The 26,769-nt window shown below is 41.8% G+C and overlaps 1 protein-coding gene across 1 annotated transcript; it reads left to right on the forward strand.

Moving 5' to 3' along the window:
* The first annotated feature begins 148 nt into the window (after positions 1 to 148).
* LOC145398737 (solute carrier family 23 member 1-like) lies at positions 149 to 25,590 on the forward strand. The gene is made up of 12 exons (XM_080271535.1): positions 149 to 322; positions 6,293 to 6,450; positions 11,559 to 11,764; positions 13,191 to 13,317; positions 14,681 to 14,801; positions 16,008 to 16,149; positions 17,946 to 18,059; positions 19,980 to 20,119; positions 21,085 to 21,324; positions 23,126 to 23,255; positions 24,248 to 24,398; positions 25,488 to 25,590. Exons 1-12 carry the CDS (start codon positions 149 to 151, stop codon positions 25,588 to 25,590), a joined length of 1,806 nt encoding a protein of 601 aa, XP_080127661.1.
* The last annotated feature ends 1,179 nt before the right edge of the window (positions 25,591 to 26,769 follow it).

The following is a 26,769-nucleotide window of genomic DNA, read 5'->3' on the forward strand; positions in this document are numbered from 1 at the left end:
CATCATCATCGTTATTGTCGTCGTCGTCGTTGTCGTGGTCATCATTATTATTATTATTGTTATTATTATTATTATTATTATTATTATTATTATTATTATCATTATTATTATTCCTTCAGATTAGGGAGAGCCATCAATTTGCCATCCGATGTCTCCAAACAACGATGACCACACCGCCATGGACGAAGTGGCAGTCAGAGAGGAAGAGAAAAGACCTGCTCCCTCTGCCCAGCCACCATCATCATCCACAGCGCCATCGAGACTTCTTTACGGCCTCGAGGACAATCCGCCGTGGTTCCTGTCACTCCTCTACGGATTTCAGGTCAGGTTAACCCGTTCACGCTTGTCTGTCTCTCTGTCTGTCTCTCTGTCAGTCTATAGACGTAGTTCCAAGGCGAATTTCAATGAGGCGTGAGGACTCAGGAGAAAAGAGTGTCCTGGGGAATGTGTGTGTGTGTGTGTGTGTGTGTGTGTGTGTGTGTGTGTGTGTGTGTGTGTGTGTGTGTGTGTGTGTGTGTGTGTGTGTGTGTCACGATGAACCATTTATATTCAGAATTAATACAGTAATGTCTCTTCTCTAGTCTTCAACACACATTATTGTTTGGCCTGGTTTCATTCCTTCTCTGTTTCTGGGTCACCTTCCTGCTCTCTCTCTCTCTCTCTCTCTCTCTCTCTCTCTCTCTCTCTCTCTCTCTCTTTCTTAAATTGAATCTCACCCCAGTTATTAAGTTATAACATCAGAAAGTTAGTTTCGTAGCAAGTCTGTGCCATTTTCACTATTTATTTATAATTTCATAAGCTTTAAGTGACAGACTCTTGTTAGATCCACAGGCGATAGTTTGTCTCGCACTCATGTGTTTATTTCTTACGCTGGTTGGTGTTTGATTATGTGAACCAAACACTAATGCTGAACCGTACGTTTGTAAACTGGAAAAAGGATGTTTGGTTGGTTTGTGAGGTGCTGTTTTATTACCATGTTTTATTGTTTATGATGACGGTGGAGTCTGTGTTGATTTGATGTTCATGTGGCTCTGCTTTTTGACGGTGTAGAGGTGTTTATGATCAAGTGGCAATGCTTATGATAGTATTTACGACGTGGATTGTGTTGTGATTTTTTTTTTTTTTGACTATATGGTGACGTTAATGACTATGTGGCAGTGTTAATTACCATAAGGTGAGTTTATAACTATGTGGTGGTGTAGTAGTAGTAGTTGTTCCCTAGGCAGTCTGGCCGAACAGCCACGAGTCCCTTAGGAAGGCCATGACCGAGACCGGGCTTTCCCACAGAGCTCTCAAAGAGTGTATGTTGTGTTGTTGGCGTAGGTGATTGTGTGTAATGCAGTCTACCATAATGTGCTTAATAGTATGGGGTGCTGTGTTGCATCCTGGACAGGCATCAGCGACGGAGTCATCCACCCTCTACTGGTAGCTTAAGAGGGCTGGATGGTGCCCACATCTGGATGGTGGTGCTGGAACGTGTGGTGGTGCTTGTAAAACAGTGGCGTCTGACCGTGTGGTGGTGTTGTGACCATGGGATGTTTAAGATCATGTGGTGGTGTTGTGACCATGGGATGTTTAAGATCATGTGATGGTATTGTGAACTTGTGATGGTGCCTGTGACCATGAGCTGGGTTTATGACAATGTGGTAGTGTGTATGGTGATGCGCTACTGTTTACCACTATGTGATGCTGTTTATGACCAGGACTATTCTGTGGTGTTTATAATTTGGAAATGTTTCTGGCTATAAGGTTCGTTAGTGACCATAATGGGATGATTACGACTATGACCAAGTGGGGTTGTTTATAACTATGTGCTAATGTTATGATCATGACCTTGTGGCTTGGGGCTTTTGGCACTGATGTTTATGACCGTGTGACGCTAATTATAAACGTGGTGGTTTTTATGACGCTAATCATAAACATGTGGTGGTTTTTATGATCTCTTGTGGCGGTGTTATGGTTTATTTTATCCACTGATGTCCATGGAGGAGTAATATCCCTATGAAGACGCATCGTTGCTCACTCTGAAGACAAAATAAAAACAGAGTGACTATTGTGATGATCTGCATTGTCCTTTCTGACTCACGGCCTCGCATTCAGAATCAGTTGCAAAGCTTCGGTATCACAACTTAAAGCTGTTTATTACTGAGCTGCTTCCGTGCACTCGTTTTAGTTAAGCACTGAATTAAAAGCAAAGCAGGTTTCTTATTTCTCCGTTCTGAGTGGGGTAGGTGAAAAGAGGGACTGCCTCACGTGGGGGCACCACGCCTAGTGTCTCCCCTCATCCCACGAAAAAGGGAAATGGATTGCAGATGAGCTAATTTAGGCTGTATTCAACTGGGTTAACGTCTCTTAACTCTGCAGTAATAATAATGGCAATAATGATTCAAGAAGTTTTTGGAGTCGGATGATTGCGGTTGGGCGCCACCCGACCGCTGAGATACAGTACAGTATATTTCCACATTTCCATTCTCTCTCTCTCTCTCTCTCTCTCTCTCTCTCTCTCTCTCTCTCTCTTTGAATTACTGTACGTAAGTTTGTTTAAATCTGTGTACCTCTGCCTGTCTGTCTGTCTATCTGTCTGTCTGTCTGAAGATGTTTGTATGTATTTCTGTATGTATGAATGTGTCTATAAATCTATGCACCTATGCTTGTGTGTATGTATATATAAATCTATGTACCTACTTTTGACTGTCTGTCTGTCTATGACCAAACGCTTGTATACCGGAGAGGGAGGGGGGAGGGGTAACCACAAACAAACTGCATCCCTGTCACTCTGTCCTGAGCTATAAGGCTGTCCTGACTCCAGCCCACACCACCCTCATTCACTGACATCCCACCACATCCCTCTATCTCATTCTCAGTCTCTCCCTTCCCCTCCCACCCTCCACGTCATTCACACATATCCTCCTGGTCAGCCCATCATTTTCCATTTTCTCCCCATAACTTTTTTTTTTGCTACTGCCTGACGGTCATAGGTACGTCATTCTTATTCATTTATTTACTTATTTATTTATTCTTATTAATTTATTGACATTTATTTTAGGAGACATCAGGTATTCCGGAGGTTGATTGAGACAGTTCCAATCTTACCAGAAATGAGAAAAATTGCTTGGAAATATCTAGAAAATACCAAAAGACATTCTCAGGCTGAAATAGTTAACACCTTCAAAACAATGGTGACTGTTTACTCTTGATTTCATTGCTTCCTGACGATCCAAAGCTCTCTCTCTCTCTCTCTCTCTCTCTCTCTCTCTCTCTCTCTCTCTCTCTCTTCTTTAGTACAACTCATGGTAGTTCTGCACACCCATGGGTAAACAAAATTTCACTGATCGCACCTAAATCCAAGTTAACCTTTAACGTCTTTTTGTTATGTTCTCTGTCACGTATCACTCATCTTGAAATGGAGGCGATTTGTTTGTGGCCACCCCCACGGGATGAAGGCGTCTGGCAGTAGATAGATATAAGTGAAAGAGTCAGAATCTTTGACATAATCTATTCCTTCCTTGACCACGACGATATTTCACTAAGTTGAATTAGATCATACGAAACTGCCCTAGAGTTAAATTTAAAAGGTGAAATCTTACCGAACGCCTCAATTTTCTTGCGTATGTATTTATATCTTTTTGAATTTAGGTTACACACATCGCCGTGAACACTTCCAAAGATACAAATATCAAGGCCACATCTTAAAAATTTATTTATTGTGCAGTTACAGTGATTTTAGCTGAACTTTGACGCGCTTCCTTGTGTCTATATAGTTCCTGCCTTAATCTCTCATAATCAGTGGCCGATATTGGTGTTTTGTAATGCAAGGAAGAAGGAAAAGAGATAAAGAGAGGGAGGTACACCTTCATGTAGGCCCACGGATATAAAAGGATGGATCTATCTATCTTTCTGCCTATCTATCTATCTATTGCCAGACGCCTTAATCCCGTAAGGGGTGGCCACAAACAAATCGCCTCCATGTCGCCCTGTCCCCCGGCCATTTCATTGCCCTGCTCCCAGCTCACACCCCCCTCTCTCGTATACCTGTCCACTCCATCCCTCCATCTCATCCTTGGCCTCCCCCCTCCCTCTCCCCCCCTCCACCTCACTCACATACACTCTCCTCGTCAGTCTCTCGCGGATCACCTGTCTAATTATGCAGACGTCACCTGGCTACCTTTCTATTCCCACTAAAGAGGATTGTGGTGATGGGCAACTTAAGCCTGCAGTCCACTGGGTTCACGATCAGATGAACCTTGAGCTGCTGCTGTTATTACTTTTGCCTTTACTATTACTACTACCGCTACTACTACTGCTACTACTACTGCTACTACTGCTACTACTACTGCTACTACTGCTACTACTACTACTGCTGCTACTACTATTACTATTACTTCTACCGTTGCTGCCATTTCTGTTTTTATTACTGTGACTTACCATTACTCTGCTACTACTACTGTTACTACTACTACTGTTGCTGCTATTCCTGTTTTTATTACTAGGATTATTGCTACTACTACTGCTACTACTACTATTACTATGCTATTACTACTACTACTACTACTACTACTGCTACTACTACTACTACTACTAAGATTTCGCATTAAATTGGCGGAATCACATTACCTGCGTTTGGATTTGGTCTGTTTTGTTTTTGTATGTCCAGTGCGAGTTTGGTCTTAGGCTGGACAGGAAATGGTCTGAGTATTTGAAATTCACTAAAACAAACTGTAATGACTTTCCACAAGACCCACCGACAAGTAAAAAAAAAAAAAAGCAAAATATCATTACATAATGTCGAATATGGCAGCCCTGGAGTGTATTTTATGTGGGCGGTGAGCACTAGAGCCAAAGTGGTGACATGTGTAGGTGTGTGGCACGTTCAAGAGAGGAATGCAATGCCTCAGGGATCGGATTATCAAACTTATGTCACACACACACACACACACACACACACACACACACACACACACACACACACACACACACACACACACACACACACACACACACGTCACCTGTTCTAATCAAACGTAACAAATTCCTTACAAATGTGACCAGCCCTACTCTACCCTCCTCAGTCTATCCCAGTACAGTTCTAACCTAACCTAACCTAGCACAGATCAACCTAACCTTTCTAGATTTAGCCTCACCCAGCTCATCCTATCTAACTTTGGCCAAACACAACCCAAACTAGCCTACTCTGACTAAAGTAATGCAAGCAGCCCAACATAACAAGACAATTAACCCAATCTAACCCAACCCAAACTATGCCCATTTAACCAATTTCCCAACAAAGTCCTAACTAATGTAGTTCAGCATACACTCTCCTCGGCCAGCCAAACTTATTCTCACTAATTAACCCCGAGCAAACCTAACTTCAGGTAACTTAAACAACCTAACCTAAAAAGATAATAAGCCTAACTCAACCCAAAGCTAACTCAGGTCAAGCAATTGTTATGTTTACCTTACCTTGGCTCCGACTTGCTTCATTTTGTACTTAGCTCAGTGGTCGAAAAGTGCTTTACTGCTAAATCTTTCCCATAACATTTTTCTAGTGTTACTCTTTTGACACAACTCGGCATTCTGACCTGAGACACGGCAATGTTAGGCCAAGTTAAAGTAAAAGGAATATAGCCTACCCCACCCAGCATAACCTAATCAAATCTAACCTTGCTAACCTGTCTACTTAACCGAACCTCATCCCCCAAAGTAACTTAACCTAATCTTAACCTAACCCAACAGAACTACTAGTGATGGCTGGCAACACCACTTTCACGCCTAAGTTAAGCTAACTTAACGTAGCAGCATAATCAACCTGACCTCATTGAACCCAACCCAACCCAACCTAACTTAACCCAGCTCTAAGTAATCTTTCACAGCTTCACCTAACACCATTACTTTGTAATGGTTTTCGGTACCATTCCCATATCCACGAGAAAAACCATCCTAAACTAACATAAGGTAGCATAACATACCATAATCAGTCTAAACAGCCCTAACGACCTAACCAACAGCACTACCTCGCATGACAGCACCATCTCCACACACCCATCTTGCTGTCGTTTATCTCAACCTAGCGCAACCAAACACAACCCCTTCCGTCCGATGACATATTTCTGTTTTTAATCTCTCCAACACTGGACGATCTTGCTAAACTTTGAAGGGATTTTTTGAACTCTAAACGTTACAGTCATTAATCCCTTCGCCACAAGAGGCCGCGCAGATGTTTATTACTGGGAGATCCAGAATCAAAACGCGTCATCGGGTTGAAGGGCCTAATCTAACTTCCAGTCTCCAACAGCACTACCTCGTGATGGTCGGCAGCACTATCTCCATGCCCATCCTGCTGACGTCGATCATGTGCATGGCGGAGGACGACCCTGCCCGGGGCGTCATGGTCTCCTCCATCATCTTCATCTCCGGCATCTCCACCCTCCTGCAAACCACGTTCGGAGTCAGGTATGAGGTTTGCCGCTCTATATTTCCTGAATGTACAATCTGTAGCAAAAGTCCTGTCCCCTCTCCTTCTTCCCTCTCCGTCGACTTTGAAAACGTCTCGTGATTCTGCAGTAACTGACACTGATTACATCATTTGACCATAGATCAGTGTTGGCTGTTTCATTTGCCTCGGATTCAAGATACTAATTTTCAAAGACCGTTGACAGAAAAGCAGGAGAGATGACAGGACTTTTGCTGGCGATAGTACAGAGTAAAAATGATCTTCCCAAGGTTGGACCAGGTTCCGGTGGATGGAGGAGCCAAGGTGGGACCAGGCCCTTTTTTTTGTGGGGGGGTACAGTGTTACACATTGTCCACACATTAAATAATCCGAATTTTTAATAGAAGGGCCATTGGATGTGGTGCAGCAATAATTAGATGTAATAAAGTCTGTATGACATGCATTGTCTTATCAAGCAAATCATCGTGTGTGCATTGTGGGTGACTCGGAGCAGCGACAACAGATGTGACAAAGTACGAGTATATTATGGTCAAGAATCAAATATACAAACGGCTCCTTTACATATATGCATTTACATACATACTGTACATATAAATAGATGGACGGATAGATAGATAGATATAGATATAGATATAGATATAGATATAGATATATATACATATAGATAGATAGATAGACAGATGTATAGATAGATAGATAGATAGATAGATAGATAGATAGGTATAAAACCATGCCATTGACTTAAAAAAAACGTATAACACAGACTGAGTGAATTACTCACATAAAACATTTTTGTACAGAAGACCTGTGGGTCGAGATGTGGGTGTTGGAAGGTTCATCAGTAATGGATTGTGTTTATGTGAAGGTTTCGAGTTTATCTTCTGGTGATATGCAGTTCTTTCTTTCTTTCCCATTTTTTAAAAGACCAGTCGGTATAAGTGCCTTAAAGTTGTCCGTAAAACATAAATAAAAAAAAAATACATATATATATATATATATATATATATATATATATATATATATATATATATATATATATATATATATATATATATATATATGTATATGTATATATATATATATATATATATATATATATATATATATATATATATATATATATATATACATATATATATATATATATATATATAGCTTGGAGGTAGTGTACGCTGGTATCTTATGGTAATTTATAGCGATAGTCTTTAGAAATCTGCCTCCCAGACGCTCTCGGCTGCTAAGCAATGGTTTCGCCAAGAACTACCTCCATCTGCTCCGCCTCCTTCTCGTCCAGTCTGTGGAGTGAGAAAAACATCCCCACAAATACCATCTCAGCAGTTTTGAATAAGACAGCCCTAGCGTGTTTTTAGTATGGACAGTGGGCATGGTTACCAAATTAACGGCATGTGACAGTGTGTAGAACGTAGGAGGAATGATGGGTCACCGAGATCAAAAGTATCATATCAATGGCCAGAGTTTGAAGCAGAGAAAAAAATGCAACTTCGGCGTATATCAGCAAGTTGGTTAGGAAGTTAGTTAGGATTTTATTATTAATCTCCTTAGCCTGGTAACTTTTTACTTGTTAATCTTATTGCTGCTGCTGTGTTGTTGTGGCCCCAGGCTCACCTGTGTGTAAACCTGGTGGACTGCAGGCTGAAGTTGCCTTTCTCTTGCAGTTCACCATTATCTTTCGAGGGAGGAGGAGGGAGGTGAGGGACGTTTGTATAACCAGGGAGTGGAGCCAGCATCCCCTTCTGGCATCATTTTATTCTTGCCTTATCCAGACGCCTTTATTCAGCTTAGGATCGACTTTTGGAACTAGAGGCGTTAGAGACAACCCTCATTAATACCTACACTAACACAGGTCATTCCTAAGTTAAATCACATTACTTAGAAGTGACAGGAATAAACTAAATCGATTCGTCGTGGGCATGAAGGAATTAAGACTGACGATGCAAAGATACGAGTATAAACAAGTTCCTTATTAATACTGTATTGACTAATCTGAAAATACCTGTAAGGAAATTCAATGCGTAGGTTCCATTTCACTTTGTTTTTGTGGCCCCAGGTTCATCTTGACGTGAGCCCGGTGAACTGCAGGCTGAAGCTGTCCTCTGCAGTTCACCATCCTCCTTATCCTCCATAAAGTGGATAGGAAGCCAGTTGATGACGTTTGTATAACCTGTCACTGGAGCTGTTCGGTTATGTCAGTGCCACCACGTGAAGACCTCCCTCATTAGCACCAGCATTCACTTAATATCAAGCCAAGTTATATCACTGAGGGCGAAAGGTCAAAGGTCATTTATTTTCCTTCACGTTTTTCAGTCATGCCAAAAAACGGAGCCCTGCATCACCTCTCCCAGTCCCAGGTTTAATTTGTATCGAAGCCTCTCTGTTTCTCTCTCCATCTGTCTGTCTGTCTGTCTGAATACTATGGACTTACAGGTTCCAATGTCTCACTCAATAAAATAAAACTGTATGGCGTTAACTTGAACTAGAGAACTGGAGTTTCCCCAATCATGAGAGGGTTAAGGGTACTATACTCACTTGTAACTAACGCCCACCTGAATCAAGTTACCTGCCGTTACCTGGAATATAATAGGAAAGACGACACGATTATGGCAGGAATAAAATCTCCATTGCGTGAGTGGTGAGTCGTAACCCACATAACAATAATAATAATAATAACAATAATAATAATAATAATAATAATAATAATGATAATAAACGTACATTTTGAAGAGAAGTGAACTTGCAAATTGATGGCCAATGGAGACTTAAATTTCCTCATTGTAAGAGTATTATTATGGTGGCTAAAGTATTACTAATGTATCGCCACGTTAGATACTGCAGGTGAGACAACTGGAGCCCATCTACTTTCACATGAAGGAACTGGGCCACTCCCACACCTTGAATACTAATTGGTGGTTTCACGAGGTGCGATGAGTCTTGCTTGTGAGGTAGGAATGCGTCTCTGTTGGTTACCGTAGCTTCTCTAACCTTGCCTAGATATTCGTCCTGTAGCAGCTTATTTCACGTAGCTCTGTGGCGGAAGAGACAATATTACAGCCCTACATCCCTTTCATGGCACCTCTTCTTGATTAGCATCGTATTCTAGTGTTAATCCCTTGTTACAACTCCCCTTTCAAGATGGAGGGATGGCAATTTTAGGCCAACTTAAAATAAAAACGGTATAGTTAAGTCGACCCTCTAGTCAGGCTACGTGAAAGGAAAGAGGTTAGAGTCTTAGCCAGGCTAGAATAAACGTGATAAATCTTCCCAGCAGTGTCTGAAGTCTTGCACAAATTCACCTGTCTCTTCTTAGCACTCTTCAAGGATTCCCCTACCATCGCCCCCATTCGTCTGCGATACTGTGAAAAGGTTTAAAAGGCCTGAGTCATCTGCGTTACTACAAGGCATTATGAAATCTGGCAGTCCTAATCCCCCTCACGGATGGAAGGACATGGTTTCCCAGAGCATCCGCTGTGTGGCTTTGAGCTTTGTGGCACAATCGTACTATGTCGAAACCTAATCCCCTTTGCATTCATTTTTGTTTTCCTCCTGGTACGCTCCGACCTATTGCGACACACACACACACACACCCACACACACGAGAATATAAATGAAGTACTCTGGCTGAAAAGGTTGACAAAAGAGATGATGACAGCTTAGCACAAAACACGAGCAATATTCATCAGATCGACAATAAAAACATATTCAAATGCACAAAGGCAGCTACAATGCACGGGTACTTTGCCATTTAATAATTAGTGGGTTTACCTACCTCAGTAAAAATAATCTGAGGTGGACCAGAACAGAATTAGCCCACCAATATGAAAGAATTATGCAAGAACGTGTTTGGAAAAGCTAACATGGGCATTACTGAGGCATGGGGGACGTCTGATGCATTGTGAGAGGAGTAAATGACAATGTATAACTTAAGTTTGGTGGAGCAGAACAGAATAATCCCACCAATTGAAGATTTACAAGAGAACGTGTTTGGAAAAGCACACATGAGTATTACTGAGGCACGGGGCACGTTTGACCTACTGTGACAGGAATAAAAAAACAATGTATAAGCATCAAGATTCACGCAACATCACGCACATTATCACACAAAAAAATGTTGAAATCTAAGCCCTATTCAAGGTGACACAGGAACCGTCGACGCACCTGTTCCTTAGCGATTTATTCTTTCATACTGAACCTCAATTTTATCCTGTGTGCAATTCATTTGAATTTTAATATCGACAGTTTTTTAGTAACATACAAGAGGATAGAGAGATTTAATTTGTAGACTAAATCTCAAAGGAGGAGATGTTAAGAAATCTCCAAAACTCTAAGGTGTCTTCTCAGTGCCCTGGTTAACTCTGTCGTCTGTCTATCTGTCTATCTATCTGTCTATTTATCTATCTATCAATCTATTTCTATGTCTGTCTGTCTGTGTCTGTCCTGACCTCCTTCCCCTTCACAAGCTTCTATTTATCGTTCATAATTAAAAGGTTGGGAGATTGTAAGGTTGGGAGATTGAATGGGTGGGAGATTGTAAGGGTGGGAGATTGTAAGGTTGGGAGATTGTAAGTGTGGGAGATTGTAAGGTCGAGAGATTGTAAGGGTGGGAGATTGTAAGGGTGGGAGATTGTAAGGGCGGGAGGTGGGTTCCAGACTGTGGACAGAATCGATATGGCGACCTGGAAAAAAAAAAAAAAAACATTATTCCATTCTAATAAGCCAGTCACCACCAACTTCCATTCTATTAACTCAGTCACCACCAACTTCCATTCTTCTATTAACTCAATCACCACCAACTTCCATTCTCTAACACCTCAATCACCACCACCTTCCATTCTTCTATTAACTCAATCACCACCTCCTTCCATTCTTCTATTAACTCAATCACCACCTCTTTCCATTCTTTTATTAACTCAATCACCACCACCTTCCATTCTCTAACAAGTCAATCACCACCTCCTTCCATCTCTAACAAGTCAATCACCACCTCCTTCCATTCTTCTATTAACTCAATCACCACCTCCTTCCATTCTTTAACAAGTCAATCACCACCTCCTTCCATTCTTCTATTAACTCAATCACCACCTGCTTCCAGACTGCCAATCATCCAGGGAGGAAACTTTGCCTACCTCGTGCCCAGTATCGTGTTGCTCAAGTCAAGCTTCGAACCCTGTACCGAATCACCACTCATGAACAACGCGACGGAGGAGGCGCGGACGGAGGCGTGGCAGGTCAAGTTCAGACTCCTTCAAGGCGCCATTGCTACGTCTTCGTTGGTGCAGATATTGGTTGGGTTCACAGGTTGGTACTGGTGGAAATGTTGGTAGGAATCAGGTGTTTGCAGATGAAAACAAAGATAGGAATCAGGTGGTGTTGGCAGAGGATAAGAAATATATGGTTTGGCAGGTGCTGTTGGAGGTCACTGTAGCAGATATTCGTTGGCTTCACGGACCGGTGTTGTTAGGAATCGTACGGTGTTGGTAGGAGTGTTGGTAGAACTAGGGGGAGGGGATGGTAAAAACGTGGAAAGTTCAGACTCGTTCACAGGGTCGTAACTATTTCATCCCTAATGCCCATCAGCTTCACAGGTCGGTGTTGGTAGGAATGAGGTGTGTTGGTAGGAATGAGCGGTGTTGGTAGGAATAAGGTGTGAGAATAGAAACGATACAAGAATGGTTCGTGGTCGCTCAGTACACCATAGCTCTATTATCGTTGGTACTCCTTGGCTTGACATAATGGTGGTTGTAGGAAAGTTGGTAGGAACAGGGTAGGAATATGCGCGGACGGGGATGTGGAAGGCCAGATTTAAACTCGTTTTTTTTTTTTCCTTGAAGGGAACAATTAACAGGCTCCTGGCCTTTGGTTCCTTCTTCCTTTAAAAAAGAAAAATACCCCTACACACATCTTGATCAGAACACTATTTCAAGCCCTCCTCCCGACGTTTACCCATCACAGGTCTCCTTAAACAGCGGTGATTGAGTTCACCCACACAGGCTTAGATCAGGACGTCTCCCAGCCCTCCTTATACCAGCTTAGAATCGGGTTAGGTGCAGTTAATGATGTCATGTATCCCGCTTGTAGAATAATCCCACACAACGTAGCACACACCATAAGCACACATCATTGCACACAGCATAGCACACATCATAGCACACATTATAAGCACAGCACAGCACATGCCACACAAAGACACAAATTCAGCATCAGTGGTGTAAGGAATCTATGAGACGATCCCATAGAGGTAGTGGCTTACCTGTGGTAGACGGATCTGCTCGAACAGGTATGATAAGGATTAAGCAACAGGAGCAAAATCATCTACAAAAAGATATGTATGGTATAGGTATGGTGGGCTTGCTATTTCGTTACCATAATCTTTTCACTTACCCTATATTGCCACTTGTCCAACTTCAGTGCTGAGATTTGAACGCAGATTAGCACTAGCATATGGTGTTAGTCATGAAGAACTGCTATGGAGAGGATGTCCACCTATGCATACCCTAGATTTTAATCTCTTTGCATCTTATTTCAGGTGGCTCAGTGAGAGAATAAGGCAATAATAATGACACTGCTCTCACCATAGCACTTTTTCACTGTCCTTTTCCACTGTTAATATATCATACATCGGAATACAGGATGGAAAGATGCGTTTTAGACAAGGTTAGCGGTTAAAATAGTACAGCTGAGTCTGTTAGTAGGAAGAATGAACAAAAAGATATGTGTTGTACAGGTGTGGTGGGACTACTGCTTCGCTACATCACTCCCCTGACTGTGGTACCAACTATCACGCTGGTGGGTCTCTCTTTGTTCGACGTGGCATCCAAGAAGGCCTCTGAGGACTGGCTACTCTGCAGTATGTGAGTAAAAAAAAAGAAAAAAGAAAGAAGAAAGAAAAAAAAACTACCTGTCCGTCTATCTATCTGTCAGAGTATAGCCAGACGCTTTAATCCCGGAAGAAGGTGGCCACAAACAAGCCTCCATGTCATCTTGTCCTTCGCCATCAAGCTGCCTCTCCCCTCCAGTTCATACCATCTTCATTCGTATACCCCTCCACCGTATGAGTACTACAGCAGGCCTTCCACAGCGATGACAGTTTCCATCTTAGCGCTTAAACACCAGATCTAGAACACCTTTGCTAGCTCTAAATTTTTACGATGTCCTCCAAAAGTTCATTTCTCTGCAGCGTGAGTAAATAAACAAGGTCCTCATTCTGTCAGCGTGTTTTAAAATATCACAGTTTTTTTCAGTGAATGTTGCAAACTTAGAGGAACCACCGTACCAGCTTATAGGTGCCAATGGATGTTTGGTATAACAATTTCTTTGAAGCTACTGCGGACTTAATTGCTAAAACAAGACAAGGGACACCTATGATAGCCACACCCACCTCACTCGTATCCACAACCCTAACCTAAATTCAATGATGAACTTTGTCTTTGGAAACACTCCTCAAATATACCTCAGACCCCCAAGCACACGCCACATACACACCATACGCACCTCTGACACACCCCAGAGACGCTCCTGTAAGTGTGGCAAAAACAGAAAAAACAAAACAAAACAAAACATAAAACACTACGGCTTCAACTTGCCATATTTCATCTTTCAAAAAACTTAAAGTGACTCGTTCAGTTAGTGACACAGCTACGGTCGCACACTGGATTTGACCGTCCGTGGGAGTGTTAGAAAAAAGTACATATAACAAGGACTTCTCTCAATTTCTTACCCCTTCACTACGACTACAGATTCAATTAAAGCGCTTCGTCACTAGATCTGGAGAAATTAATATACCTAGCTCTGAATTTCTAAGAACTCCTCTAAGAATTGGTTCCTCTAAATGAATATCTGTTTATCCCTCTCACTAATATTACCTTTTTAATTTTGTGACATCAGATCAGAGGGATTAATAGCTTACATGACTCTAAATATTGATGAATTCTGGGCTATATTGATGAATTCTGGGTTATATTTAAGAACACTGTCCATATTTTATCTTTATAGTTGAGGTATTAAATTCTGGGGGCTGTTCTTGGAGTCCTGTGTTCCTTATAATTTGGCAACTCTAACAGCATTGAGTTATTTTGTGTGCGTGTGTGTGTGTGTGTGTGTGTGTGTGTGTGTGTGTGTGTGTGTGTGTGTGTGTGTGTGTGTGTGTGTGTGTGTGTGTGCTTCTATATACGTATTCCCCAGCATCCTTGTTCATCCTCCACCCTTCTTCCACAGGACCTTCATCCTTGGCATAATAATTTCCCAGCACCTGTGTGAAGTGAGGGTGCCTTGCCCGCTTTATTCAAGAAGTCGAGGCTTCTACACCGTCTCATGCCAGCCTTTCAAAACACTCTCGGTAGGTATTATGATCCACTTGACTCCACTGATATATATTTTTTTTCTGTTATTCCTGCCACCAGACAATTTTATTTCGATTTGGAGAGACATTTTTGACCAGGAGAAATAGTAGACTTCATTCACCCTTTCACTGCTGGAGATCTGTCCCAAATTGAACAGCAAGAATATGATCGAAATAAGTCACCGAAGTTCATCCTGGTTCTATACACTTTCAATATGCATTCTTCGTCCTTCAAAAGACTGTCAGAGTGCATTATTAACCATTCAGAACACTTTAGGTATTTATTGTTAACTCCGCCTGCAGCAAGTGACATACGTATACACTGGCCAAGGCAACAGAGGGTGACGTACAGATACAATACATCGAGGTTATTTCGAGAATTTCTGTGAGCCAGGTTGGACTGAAGCACCATCAAATGAACCCCTTCCCGTGCCTGTATACCTTCCAACCGTAATTAATTTGAGAATCATTGAGGATCAGCTAAGGAGTGACCTATTGTTTCACTTAGAACAATAGATCTAAGGTCAAGGTCACTTGGTATGGTCAACGTAATCAGTGTTTATCCAGTTTAGACCATTTCGGATATGAGATGTCTGGGGAACCACAGCTATAGCTGCATTTCCTTTCCCGCCACTGTTTGAAGGGCCCGCCAATTTCTTTTGTCACCACAAGCTCAGGCAAGCATAGGGGGGCATGAGAGACGGGACTGTGAGTAAGCCGTGTGACATGGAATAGTTACTGATGCTGGCGGATGCATAATGTGCAAGGCTGATTAGTATTGTTTGTCAAGCGTAGTGCTCTAACGTCAAGTTGCGAGGGAGCAGGGGGGAACTGAGGTGTGACTTTTTTACGAGTTAGACTTTATCATGATTGGATGATGTGCTTAGTAGTGTTATGGGTATATTGGGTCCTTGTGATTAATTACTGTGTGCAAATTATAATGATATATGTTGGTGTGTAATGATGACATACTGTATATGGTGATTTGCTGTATATTGATGATGTGTTCTGTGGTGGTAAGTAGTTATAGATTTTAGCGTGTGTATTTTACAGTAATATGCACTGGTGTGGAGGGATGTGTAATGGTGATGTGTGCTGTGGTGTGTAGTAGTGAGATATACCGTAGTGATGCATACTGTAATGATATATATATAGTGTGCCGTATACTGCAGTGTATAGTGCTGTGTTTGATGTCTCCCACAGGTGCTCATCATGATCCTAATCTCGTGGTGCGTGTGTGCCATACTGACAGCCACTAATGTCCTCCCACCGGGGTCTCCAGGCCGCACTGACACCACTGGGGACCTCATCCATAACACACCCTGGTTTCGCGTTCCCTACCCAGGTAAACAAGAAGCCAGGTGTTTATTTTCTGAGATCGAACACCTGAGCCGTTGTTTATTATTATTATTATTATTATTATTATTATTATTATTATTATCATTGGTATTGTTATTTTCATTATTATTATTCTTGCTATTTTTATTGTTGTTGTTGTTGTAATAGACCCAGGCACATCTTGACATGATCCCGGTGGACTGTGGACTAAAGCTGCCTTCTCCTGCAGTCCACCCATCCCTGTTTCCTGAGACGGGAAGAGATGAGGGACATTTGTACAGCCGGGCAGCAGAGCCATCCAGTTATATCTGCGTCACCACGTGAAGGCATCCCCCTCTGGCACTCTTAAATGTTTACATGAGCTGTTTTTTGCCCACTTGGTGTAAAATTGCCCCCCTCCTCTCTCTCTCTCTCTCTCTCTCTCTCTCTCTCTCTCTCTCTCTCTCTCTCTCTCTCTCTCTCTCTCATGCTTTGTAACAAGAGACTGTCATTAATGATGAAATACACTTTAACCACTTTAACACGACATAAAATTGCCCCTTTCTTCAGCTTCAGTAGTCAGCTGTTACGAGAGATTTACATTAGAAAATTATGAGAGCCACGAAGAATTGCTATGGAGAGGACACAGATCTTAATACTGTGTTATTCTGCCATTGAGCTACAGGGAATCAGCTGCCAAAAGACGAGAATATCCATCAGATTATGGATGGCAATGTTTAGTCACTTTTTGTCCCGTGTCGTCCTCCTGAAACAAAGAATCAACCCCCTCATTTGCCACCTGTGAGAGCCCAGTAGGTTTTGACAAAGGTTCGACATTATCACTACGATTTATTAGGGTTTTACATTGTTTACAGACCAACCCTATGAGGTCTCATTAGGTTTTTACAAAGCTTCAAGGCTGATCTTTTACGATCTCGCCAGGTATTAAATGTTTCGAGACTAACCTCGTATGATCTCATTAAATTTTGACATTTTCGAGACAAATCCTTTAATATCTCTTTAAGGCAAGAGTATCCAAAGTTACCCTATCTCATTAAAACGGCAGTTCCTAGATTAATCTTGCAATATCTCATTAAGACGACTTCGTAACTTTCTTGAGCATAATAATAATAATAATAATATTCACTAAAAGAAGAAAAGTTCCTACAGGGTCGTGGGAAGTTTTAATAATGATGATAAAAGAACACCGTGAAATTATCCAAGGATAATTTTAATAAAGAAGAATTTCCCACAACCGTTGCCTACTAGAAGCCGAGCTATAAAGGGACCTTGAGATCAAGGTCACAGATCTGTGCATGTCATCTTAGGACTAGGTCATAATAGTAGGATATGTAAGTCCACAAAGTTTGGTGGCTCTGGCTTTTATCCTTCATGGAAAGTTAGGTGACATCCAGAAAATCCAGAAATCTCAACTTGTACCCCAGGCGATCTCAGAGAATAATCAATCAATTAGAACCATACTCCTTTCCATACTGCGTCCGCCTTAAGGCTGCCTTGTGGTAAAGTTTCAGGTTCCTTGCTTAAGCGGTTCTTGAGATAGCACTGATGACTCACTTTTCTCTGTTCCAGATTATATCCGGAGATTCGGTTGACGGATTGCCACCATATTTGGTCAGACGAAGCGGACAGCTGACCGACTAATTTGACCAAGTTTCAAGACTAGGCTAAACAGACTTTTATAGCAATTTTAAAATAAATAAGACTAACAATAATATTGACAGCAATAATAAACCTTTCCACAGGGATGTGGGAAGTTTTAATTATAGGCAGTTCATATTAATTTTTGGTCTGTTCACTTTGCAGGACAGTTTGGAGTGCCGATAGTGAGTGTAGCTGGCTCTGTGGGGATGCTGGCTTGTGTGTTCTCCTCCATCATTGAGAGTGTGGGCGACTACTATGCCTGTGCCAGAGTTGTAGGTGAGCACTATAAAGGGTCTGGTCTAACCTGACAAAGATCCCAAACCCCTTTCTTTCAGTTCAGTTGATGGCCAAGTGGCGTTATACTGAATACCTGATCTGACTGACTCATTCTTACTTTGAAACTGTGTTCATCAGATATCATGCAACTGTGATTTGGTGATCGTGGAAGCGCCTAATTCCATCATATGCAACAAATCAATTACTTGTAGCAGTCAAACGCACTCTCTTGGATTTAAAAGGCTTCCTAAAACCTTTTCCTTGGCGATTTCCCCTGCGAGAAAAATCGATAAAGAATAATTTACCCTGCTGCTGTTGCTGGTGTACTTGTTATAGGTATTGTACTTCTATTCAGGCTGACCCAAGATGTTTGAGTAAGAGAAATCCTAGCGATCAAAGGCTTCAAAAACTGTCTCAGGTAACCCATTCTCTCTCTTTGATACACCTAATAATTTTATATACGATAATACCAAATAATTTTCGTCATTCGTGGAAAGTTCAAGTAGTTACTGGGTTTAAGATATCTATGATCAACTGGAATACAGGGCCAGGCCTTACGACCAAACTTATAGTCAATTCCTTATGGTTATTTTGATTTATGTTGTACAGAAAAAATGACTATAGAGAGTGTAAATCTTATACTGACTTTCTCTCTCTCTCTCTCTCTCTCTCTCTCTCTCTCTCTCTCTCTCTCTCTCTCTCTCTCTCTCTCTCTCTCTCTCTCTCTCTCTCTCTCTCTCTCTCTCTCTCAGCAATAGTGTTAGTTATGGAGATCGTAAGCTGGTCAAGAGTACTTTTTTCCACTTCAGCTAACTCTAGTCGAAATAATACAGCTGAGAGTGAGCTATGGGAGCCTTATTAGAGCTTCGATCGTTCTGTTTACCCTAAGTGCGCAGAAATGTGGGCAGGTTCTTGATAAACACCTGCCATCTATGAAACACCTGTAATTGTTAATGTGATCAGCCTGTTGCATACCACATTACAGAGTGGTCAGCAACGATGCACAAACATCAGGTATGTTCCCTTATCATCGTATGCATTAGAAATTGTCGTCAAAAGTTAGGGGTTTCGCTCTATCTCATACTTCTTTCATAGTGATTTTGTTTTGTGCACATTACATTTAAATAGCCTCTTGTGTGTCACGAATGTAGCCTAAGCTTCTTTTCATGATCAGAACGTACAAAAATAAGTCATGGTGTTATCTCCACAGGTATATCACATAGATTAGTGTTATGAAGCCTCCCAGACCACCATGAATAACAAATTTATGATCAAGTCCCTAAAACTATATTATTTGTCATTCCAGGAGGGACAAAGAGTGCTTCAGAGCGGAACTAATAGCCAGACCGTTGATTTACCAGCAAAATTACAACCGATTCCTTGTGGGTAAGATGTGCTTTGGAAGGGCAGAGAGAGAGGACGAGAGAGGAGAGAGCAGATTCCCTCCATGTCTCTTGTACATTCCTCATACAGAGATTTGAGCTGTGGAAGGGAAAATGATCCTCAGTTAGAATCACCCCGTCTGAGATTTGACAATACGGGCCAGTGTGTGTATATCCTTAAGTATGCCAAAAACTGGAGCATCGGCGCTGAGGGTATCGGGTGCCTGTTGTTAGAGAATGTGTTGTATTTCTTGTAACACTAATTAATTCACCTAATAACGAGCCCTGGAAGCTCAAGAGAGTTAGGTTCGCATTAACTTCGCTTGAGAAATGCCGGGGCGAAGTGTTTATGCGACAATGATTCCTGAAGCAAACGACAATGGTAGAACAATGCATGACGTATCTGTATCGTTGTTGACTACCGCTTGCATCTTGAAATCACAGGTGCATTTTAACGAGCAGCCAAACACCCAGGTCTGGTCTACACCTTTGCACACACAGGTTAGATAATTATGGGTATACTTACTTGTCCATACAGGTGAGAAGATGCCCCCCAAGCACGCCATGAACCGAGGCATTGGTGTTGAGGGTATTGGATGTCTGCTTTCGGGACTGGTGGGCACAGGCAGCGGCACCACCTCACACTCGGGCAATATTGGTGTCATCTCACTCACAAAGGTAATGTGTGTGTGTGTGTGTGTGTGTGTGTGTGTGTGTGTGTGTGTGTGTGTGTGTGTGTGTGTGTGTGTGTGTGTGTGTGTGTGTGTGTGTGTGTGTGTGTGTGTGTGTGTGTCGTTGTTCAAGTTTTCCATACAAGCTTGCTTACAAATGGCCCTTAAAATCATTTGGCAGTCATCGGATGGTCTAGTACAGTGGTTCAATAAAGTTGATGTCTGTGGTGGTTATTCTGGTGCTCTACTGAATAAAATCATCATCTATCGGCAAGATTTTAACGTATCCATCAATCCTCCTGGTTCCAGAATCACAAACTTACTATCAACTCCCTCTCACAGCTTATATCTGTTAATGTAGGGGAAAAGAGACTGTTGAATCTTTCCTTATTTCTTTTTCCTTTCTGCAAAACAAACCTTAGTTGCGAGAGGGAAATTATCATGAGCTATTAAATCATTTCCCAGGAAAAGCAATTAAAAGAGTGCAAAAATTTCCCATGTATCTTGTTTTTCTTGTAAAATAAATGCACTGTTACGACGGGGAATAGATAGTAATACGTTTGGTGCAGGCATATTGAGAGGATGGAGAGTGACATCAGAGTGCAGAAGGTGAGAAGTGTGAACGTTAGGGTATTGGGTTGCGAGAGGCAGACTGACAAAGACCTGCGACGAGATCATAGAGGGTGGCCTCGGGGATAAAGGACTGAATAGAGTAGCTGCCAAAGATCGAGCAGCTTGGAGAGCCGTGAATAGGTGACCAAGGCCGACGCATGGAAACATAATGCAGCCTTTATAAACGATATGAAATGATACTGTATGCCTGTGAATCCCTCCTCAAGGTGATAGCTGACACAGAGGCCCTACTGAATTGATGAGCGGGGTGGTGGGCAAGATGGAGTCGTGTTCTTAACGATGTAATGACTTTAGTGTAGTCAATAGGCACTGGACTACGCCGCTTTCTTCTTCTTCCAGGTTGGTAGTCGACGAATGGGCCAGTACAGCGGTGCCATTATGATTCTGTGTGGGTTGTTTGGCAAAATGGGAGCCGCTTTTGTGACCATACCGGGGCCAGTGATTGCAGGCGTCTTCATGATCAAGTTTGCCATCATCACCGCCGTTGGCCTCTCCACCCTGCAGTACGTCAACCTCAACTCCTCCAGGAACATCTTCGTCGTTGGCTTCTCCATTTTCTTTGGCCTCTCTTTCCCCAAGGTCAGTGATCCGTGCTAGCTAAGGTTAGACTAGGTTGAATTAGTTTAAGTTAGTTTAGGTTAAGTTAGACATTTCAACCCTTCAATACGTTAACCTTGTCCTATCCACGAATATCTCTGTCATTAGCTTCTATTTCTCTGACCTGTCTTTCCTCAGGGTGAAAATGAGAGATTAACGAGGAGAGTATGTTAATGAGGTAGAGGTGGAGATCTAGGACGAGGTGGGGGGGTTGCAGAGGTGAATGAGTGTGATGTGACTTAGAGGGAGGACAGTGTGTCAGGGAAGCACTTTGTCAGTCTCCGTCCCTTTCGGAATTAAGACGTTTGGAGTTTTAGGTAGATGGATAGATAGATGTTATTTTGGGTTAGGCCAGGTTAGGTTAGAATGGAGCGAGCTGGGTCACCTTTGCCTTAAATATCTGGACAATATAATCTAGCCTCGGGCCTCTGAGGTCCTTGTGGAAGGCGAAAGGAATGGATAATGAATACCGTACATTATTATTATTATTATTATTATTATTATTATTATTATTATTATTAGTTGTAGTAGTAGTAGTAACAGTAGTAGTGGTAGCAGTATTGTAGTAGTTATAATAGTAGTAGTAGTAGTAGTAGTTATAATAGTACTAGTAGTAGTAGTAGTAGTATCATTATTATTATTATTATTATTATTATCATTGTTGTTGTTGTTATTTAATTCCTGACACCACTTCGGTACTGTTAATGGTTTGATGATGATGATGATGATGATGATGATGATTTTTATTGTAATACTATTTGTGCTAAATCAATGAAGAAACTAATAATCTAACTCTTCCTCCTGACCTCCCCTGACCTCCCCTGACCCCCCCTGACCCAGCCAGTGCCCCCATACACTAAGGACCTTACCATGCACTAAGGGACGTAACATAAAGTCCTTGTCATAACTTAGACTTGTTTTTGCATTGTGGCAGAGAAAGAAGAATATATATACTTTACATGTGTCTTCTTCCTCGTGTAAAATAAACCATAGTGTGTGTGTGTGTGTGTGTGTGTGTGTGTGTGTGTGTGTGTGTGTGTGTGTGTTTTCCCAACCTGACAAAGATCCCCAACCGTTCACGACTGATGTAATTAGACTGAAGGGCCGATTTCGCTAGTAACTAAGGAGATTCCTTCCTTCCTCTGCACTAAGACTCACCGAAAACGAGCAACCAGGATTTAATATTAAAGTTGTACAAGTGATTATTTCCCTCAGGTCATCATCATCATCATCATTCGGACCTCCTTTCCCGCTCTAGGGCAGGGTGAGGAGTAGCAATGTCCAGACAGCCTAAATTTGCCCAATCCTTCCATTCACTCATCACTCAAGCCCCCGGAATCCTGGCTGTATCTGATACGTCAAAAACATTCACCACGTCCTGTAGCTTCACATAAACGTACCCAGTAAAGTCAGTAATAACTAATAATAATAAATCGACAATAATTACTACAGGGAATGAATTGTGTTTGTGAATCTGTGTACGGATTCACAGACACATTTACAACTGATTCCCTGTCGTAACGGAAGGACAAGAAAAGAATAGATCAGAGTCTTCCCAAATTCAAATTCAAATTCAAAATCCTCCTACAAGTGTCTGTTTCCTCCTACAAACACAAACCCTAATTATTAGAGGAAAATTATCGTAGGTTTTATATATCTGTTTTAGGTGGAAGGACAAGGGTGTGCTCAGAATGCTCCCATGCCTCGAATTCTTCAAAAGCGGATTTAAGTTATCGATCGTAAATCCTGTTGTGTTTTTTAATCCCACCCCCGGCTCCTGCAGTGGCTCGAGGCGCACCCCACGGCCATCCAGACTGGGGCAGCGCTGGCGGACCAAACGCTGTCGGTGTTACTGCAGACCTCCATGTTCGTTGGCGGTTTTATTGGCCTCATCCTCGACAACACCATACCAGGTTAGGTGAAGCTGGGTTGGGTTGGGTCATGTGCAGACGATAACAGCCTAAATCCAGCCTAAATCCAGCCTAAATCCAGTGAAGGAACTTGGGTTGGGTTAAGTTATGTCAGGTCCAGAGTGTTGTATGAAACCTTGAATTATGTGTAAAAAAACAACTTTCTTGGGTTTGGTTGGGCTGGGTCATGTTCAGGCGATAGCAAACTTGAGATGGGTCGAGTTAGGTTAGGTATAGACTACCGCATAAGAGCCTAAGTTCATTGAGGAAAACACGACTTTCCTAGGTTGAGTTAGGTCAGATTCAGACTATAACTGCCACCGAAGCATAGTAAATGAAATTGGCCCTTAATTAGGAGACCATGCTTGGGCCGTATCCTAGATGACATTTGGAGGCTTCATAGCATGTTTTTCTTAGTGGTTAGGCATAATATTTTTTCCTTTTACGTTACTTATTTATTTCTAGTGTGAACAGCTTCCTTCCTAATTGCACAAGAGGATATAAAGATGCAATGAATAAAATACATCACTGGAGAAGAGCTAGAAATCTTCAAAGTGACTAAAAATACGATCCTACGTTCACTGGATAGATGATTTTTATTAGACATAGGACGAGCCTCTCTCCTCTGAGCTTGTATGGTCAGACGAGGGGCCCCAGTACCCGCCCTGGTGTGGCGGTATGAGAGAAGTAAAGATGCTGAGATCCACTCTTTCTCCTGCAGCCAACGGAAAGCAAGAATAGTGTGAACCAAAGGGGATACCGAAAGAAAAACATGGTCCAGTTATCCCTAAAGCCCTTTCAGAATATTACATAGGTTTCATGATTATTATACTAGAAGTGGAACGATATCATTGGTCACAAGTGTACTTCTGTATTATTGCTGAACAAACTTTTCAGTATAATGTGTAAGCTTCGTTACTGTTGGATTAAAATGTAAAGTAGTAGTAGTATCTACAACTTTGCTTCTGTATTACTGCCTTCTCTCGCTATATCAGGCACAGATGAGGAGCGAGGGGTGGTGGAGTGGCGCGCCCTGGTGGACGAACCTGAGGGAGGCAACAAAGGGGGCGATCTCTCCAGCTCTGAGGAATCGTCTGGCTCACATTCTCCTTACGATCTTCCCTTTGGCATGAGCCGGATAAGGAAGTGAGTAGCATCTCCTTATTTCATCACTGCTGTTTCGTGGATCCCTATACTATTTTCACTTTAAACTGGCCTGAAATTGTCATCTCTCCAGCTTGATTCCAACAATATATCAACACAAGAACACGGAATGTTTGTCACGAAATATGCCACGTAAAAGATGTAGCGCCATAGCACCCTCCTTTTCCGTTACTGACGTGAAGTTAACTGTAGAAGCCGAAAGTCTGGTTCAGGTTAAGATGAAAGAACTCCAGCAGTTTATTAATTAGGCACTCAAACCGAAATGAAGGCAATACTTTTTTTTCCCATGGGGACTGGGGTTTTTCTCCCATGTAAAGTGCTGCTCGGCTTCAGGGACTGCTGGACTTCAGGGCTGGGCTTCAGGGAACAAACTATCAAGCCATTGCCTAGAGTCCAAAGAAAAAAAGTTCCAAGACTGTGACCACAATTCTTGTGCCTCTACATTAGCTGTTACTACTATTCAGTATTTTTCTATTAGCCCAACTTTTTTCTATCATCAAAACTGATGTGATTCCTCTTCTTGCTATCGTTGGTCTTTGGTGAGTACGGGAAATGTAGGATTATGGGCCTCGGGATGAGGGACTGAATAAAAAGCCTGCTAGAGATCGGGCAGCGTGGAGAGTTGCCATTAGGTGTCCAAAATATTACTTAAAAGTTGGAGCATTTATAAACGAGACGATTTTTTTGTTCTGTTTCAAAATAATTTATCATTTGGTATTTCCACTTCACCAAAAATTTTGCTCTTTCCTTATCAACACCACCCTTTCCCTCTGTCCATTTTGTTTCAAAAACAATTATTTCCTCTTCCCTTCGTTCAACCACCTAATCTTAATCTTTTCCTTTCGTTTTAGAGACCATTTTTTCCCCCTTTCATTTTAGTACATAACTTTTCCAATTTGATTCGTATTTCAGTTTTTATTTTGATTTTTGTGCTTTTTCAGTTTGTTTCAGCATCCAATTTTTTCCTTGGTATCCATTCATTTCAGATTTCTACTTTTTGTTTTGATTTTAGTGCTTTGTCTTTTTGTTACGGCACCCAGTTTTTTTTTCCTTTATTTCCATTCATTTCAGCACCAAGTGGCTCGCGTACGTGCCCTTCTGCCCCACCTTCCGAGGATTCTTCCGGCGAGACAAGCCCTCCATCAAGCAGAATGGCCTCATCGCGTTTTGCTAAGAGATGCACCATCATCCACAGCCTAACCCCAACACTAACCAGATGCTTTTTTATATTTCTTTCTGACAGCTTCTAAACTATATGGTTCACAGCTCAAGAGGACCTGCTTGATAAGTGTGATAAAGTTTTGACAACGAATGGCAAGCTTAGTTTTACTGAACATTAGACACAAGCTTCACTTATCACCATGAAACTACTTACTTCCATATCCACACACCTAGGCCTTTTCCATTATTCCTGCCAGTGATGAAGGCATTGCTGATTCTTTTTTTTTTTTTTCTTTTTTTTTTCTTTTAATGTGTTCTTCAAGGAGTTCGTTGTCAGACTGTATACCATCAGCCGTGTCAAAAATTGGTGTTTTCTTCCTCTGCTGACATCACATTTGTCCCACACTCTGGATGATTTTGACTTTTTCTTTCTTCAAACTAAAACAAATGCTCAGAGGTAAGTTAAAGGTGATTATATCATTCATTTACTTAACACGGGATTCCTTGAGCATTTGTTAGACACATTGACTAAGGGTAAGCAGGATGTATGGATCTTTATGGTGACTAGGCCAGAACGTTGAAGTCGTCCTGGAAACTAGAGCTGCCCTTCCAGATTTGTGGTTTTCTTGGAACCCATATGCGGTCGCTTAAAATTATTTCCTGAATTGTTTGTCTCTGATGTTTCGTTTTCTACAGGATCATTCATATAATATATCACATTTCACCGAGACTGTACAGCTGTGGACAATAATACTGGTCCACTCCATAACGATCAGTAATGAGACGGTGAGCAGTGACATTCGGAACCCAGTAATGTGATCTTCTGAGCCAAGTAGACCCGTCAGAATATCAACTCTAGAACTGTCTCAATCTGCCTGTATTTCCTACTGCCTATGATATCCAGTCTTTCAAACGCAGTGTGTCCAGGCATCTCGAAATGAACGGATCTTGAATTTGGCTCTCTGTTGTATTGTTTTTGTTTTTTCTTGGAGGGAACGGTTTGCGGGCTCCTGGCCTTTGGTTCCTTCTTCCTTGCATTAACAAAAAATCTTGTAAGAGTCTCATAATTGTTCAGCTAAAAGAGGGAACAGTATTATCACCTTTGCAGATGGGGATTTATGGAACTTCCAAAAGCCGAATTTGTCTGGCGGTGTGGTTAGCTAAAACAAGACTGTGAGGCTAAAATACATGT

The sequence above is a fragment of the Coenobita brevimanus genome, chromosome 46 (assembly GCF_032717465.1).
Source record: "Coenobita brevimanus isolate Jiangsu-jjx chromosome 46, ASM3271746v2, whole genome shotgun sequence".
Classification (NCBI taxonomy): Eukaryota; Metazoa; Arthropoda; class Malacostraca; order Decapoda; family Coenobitidae; genus Coenobita; species Coenobita brevimanus.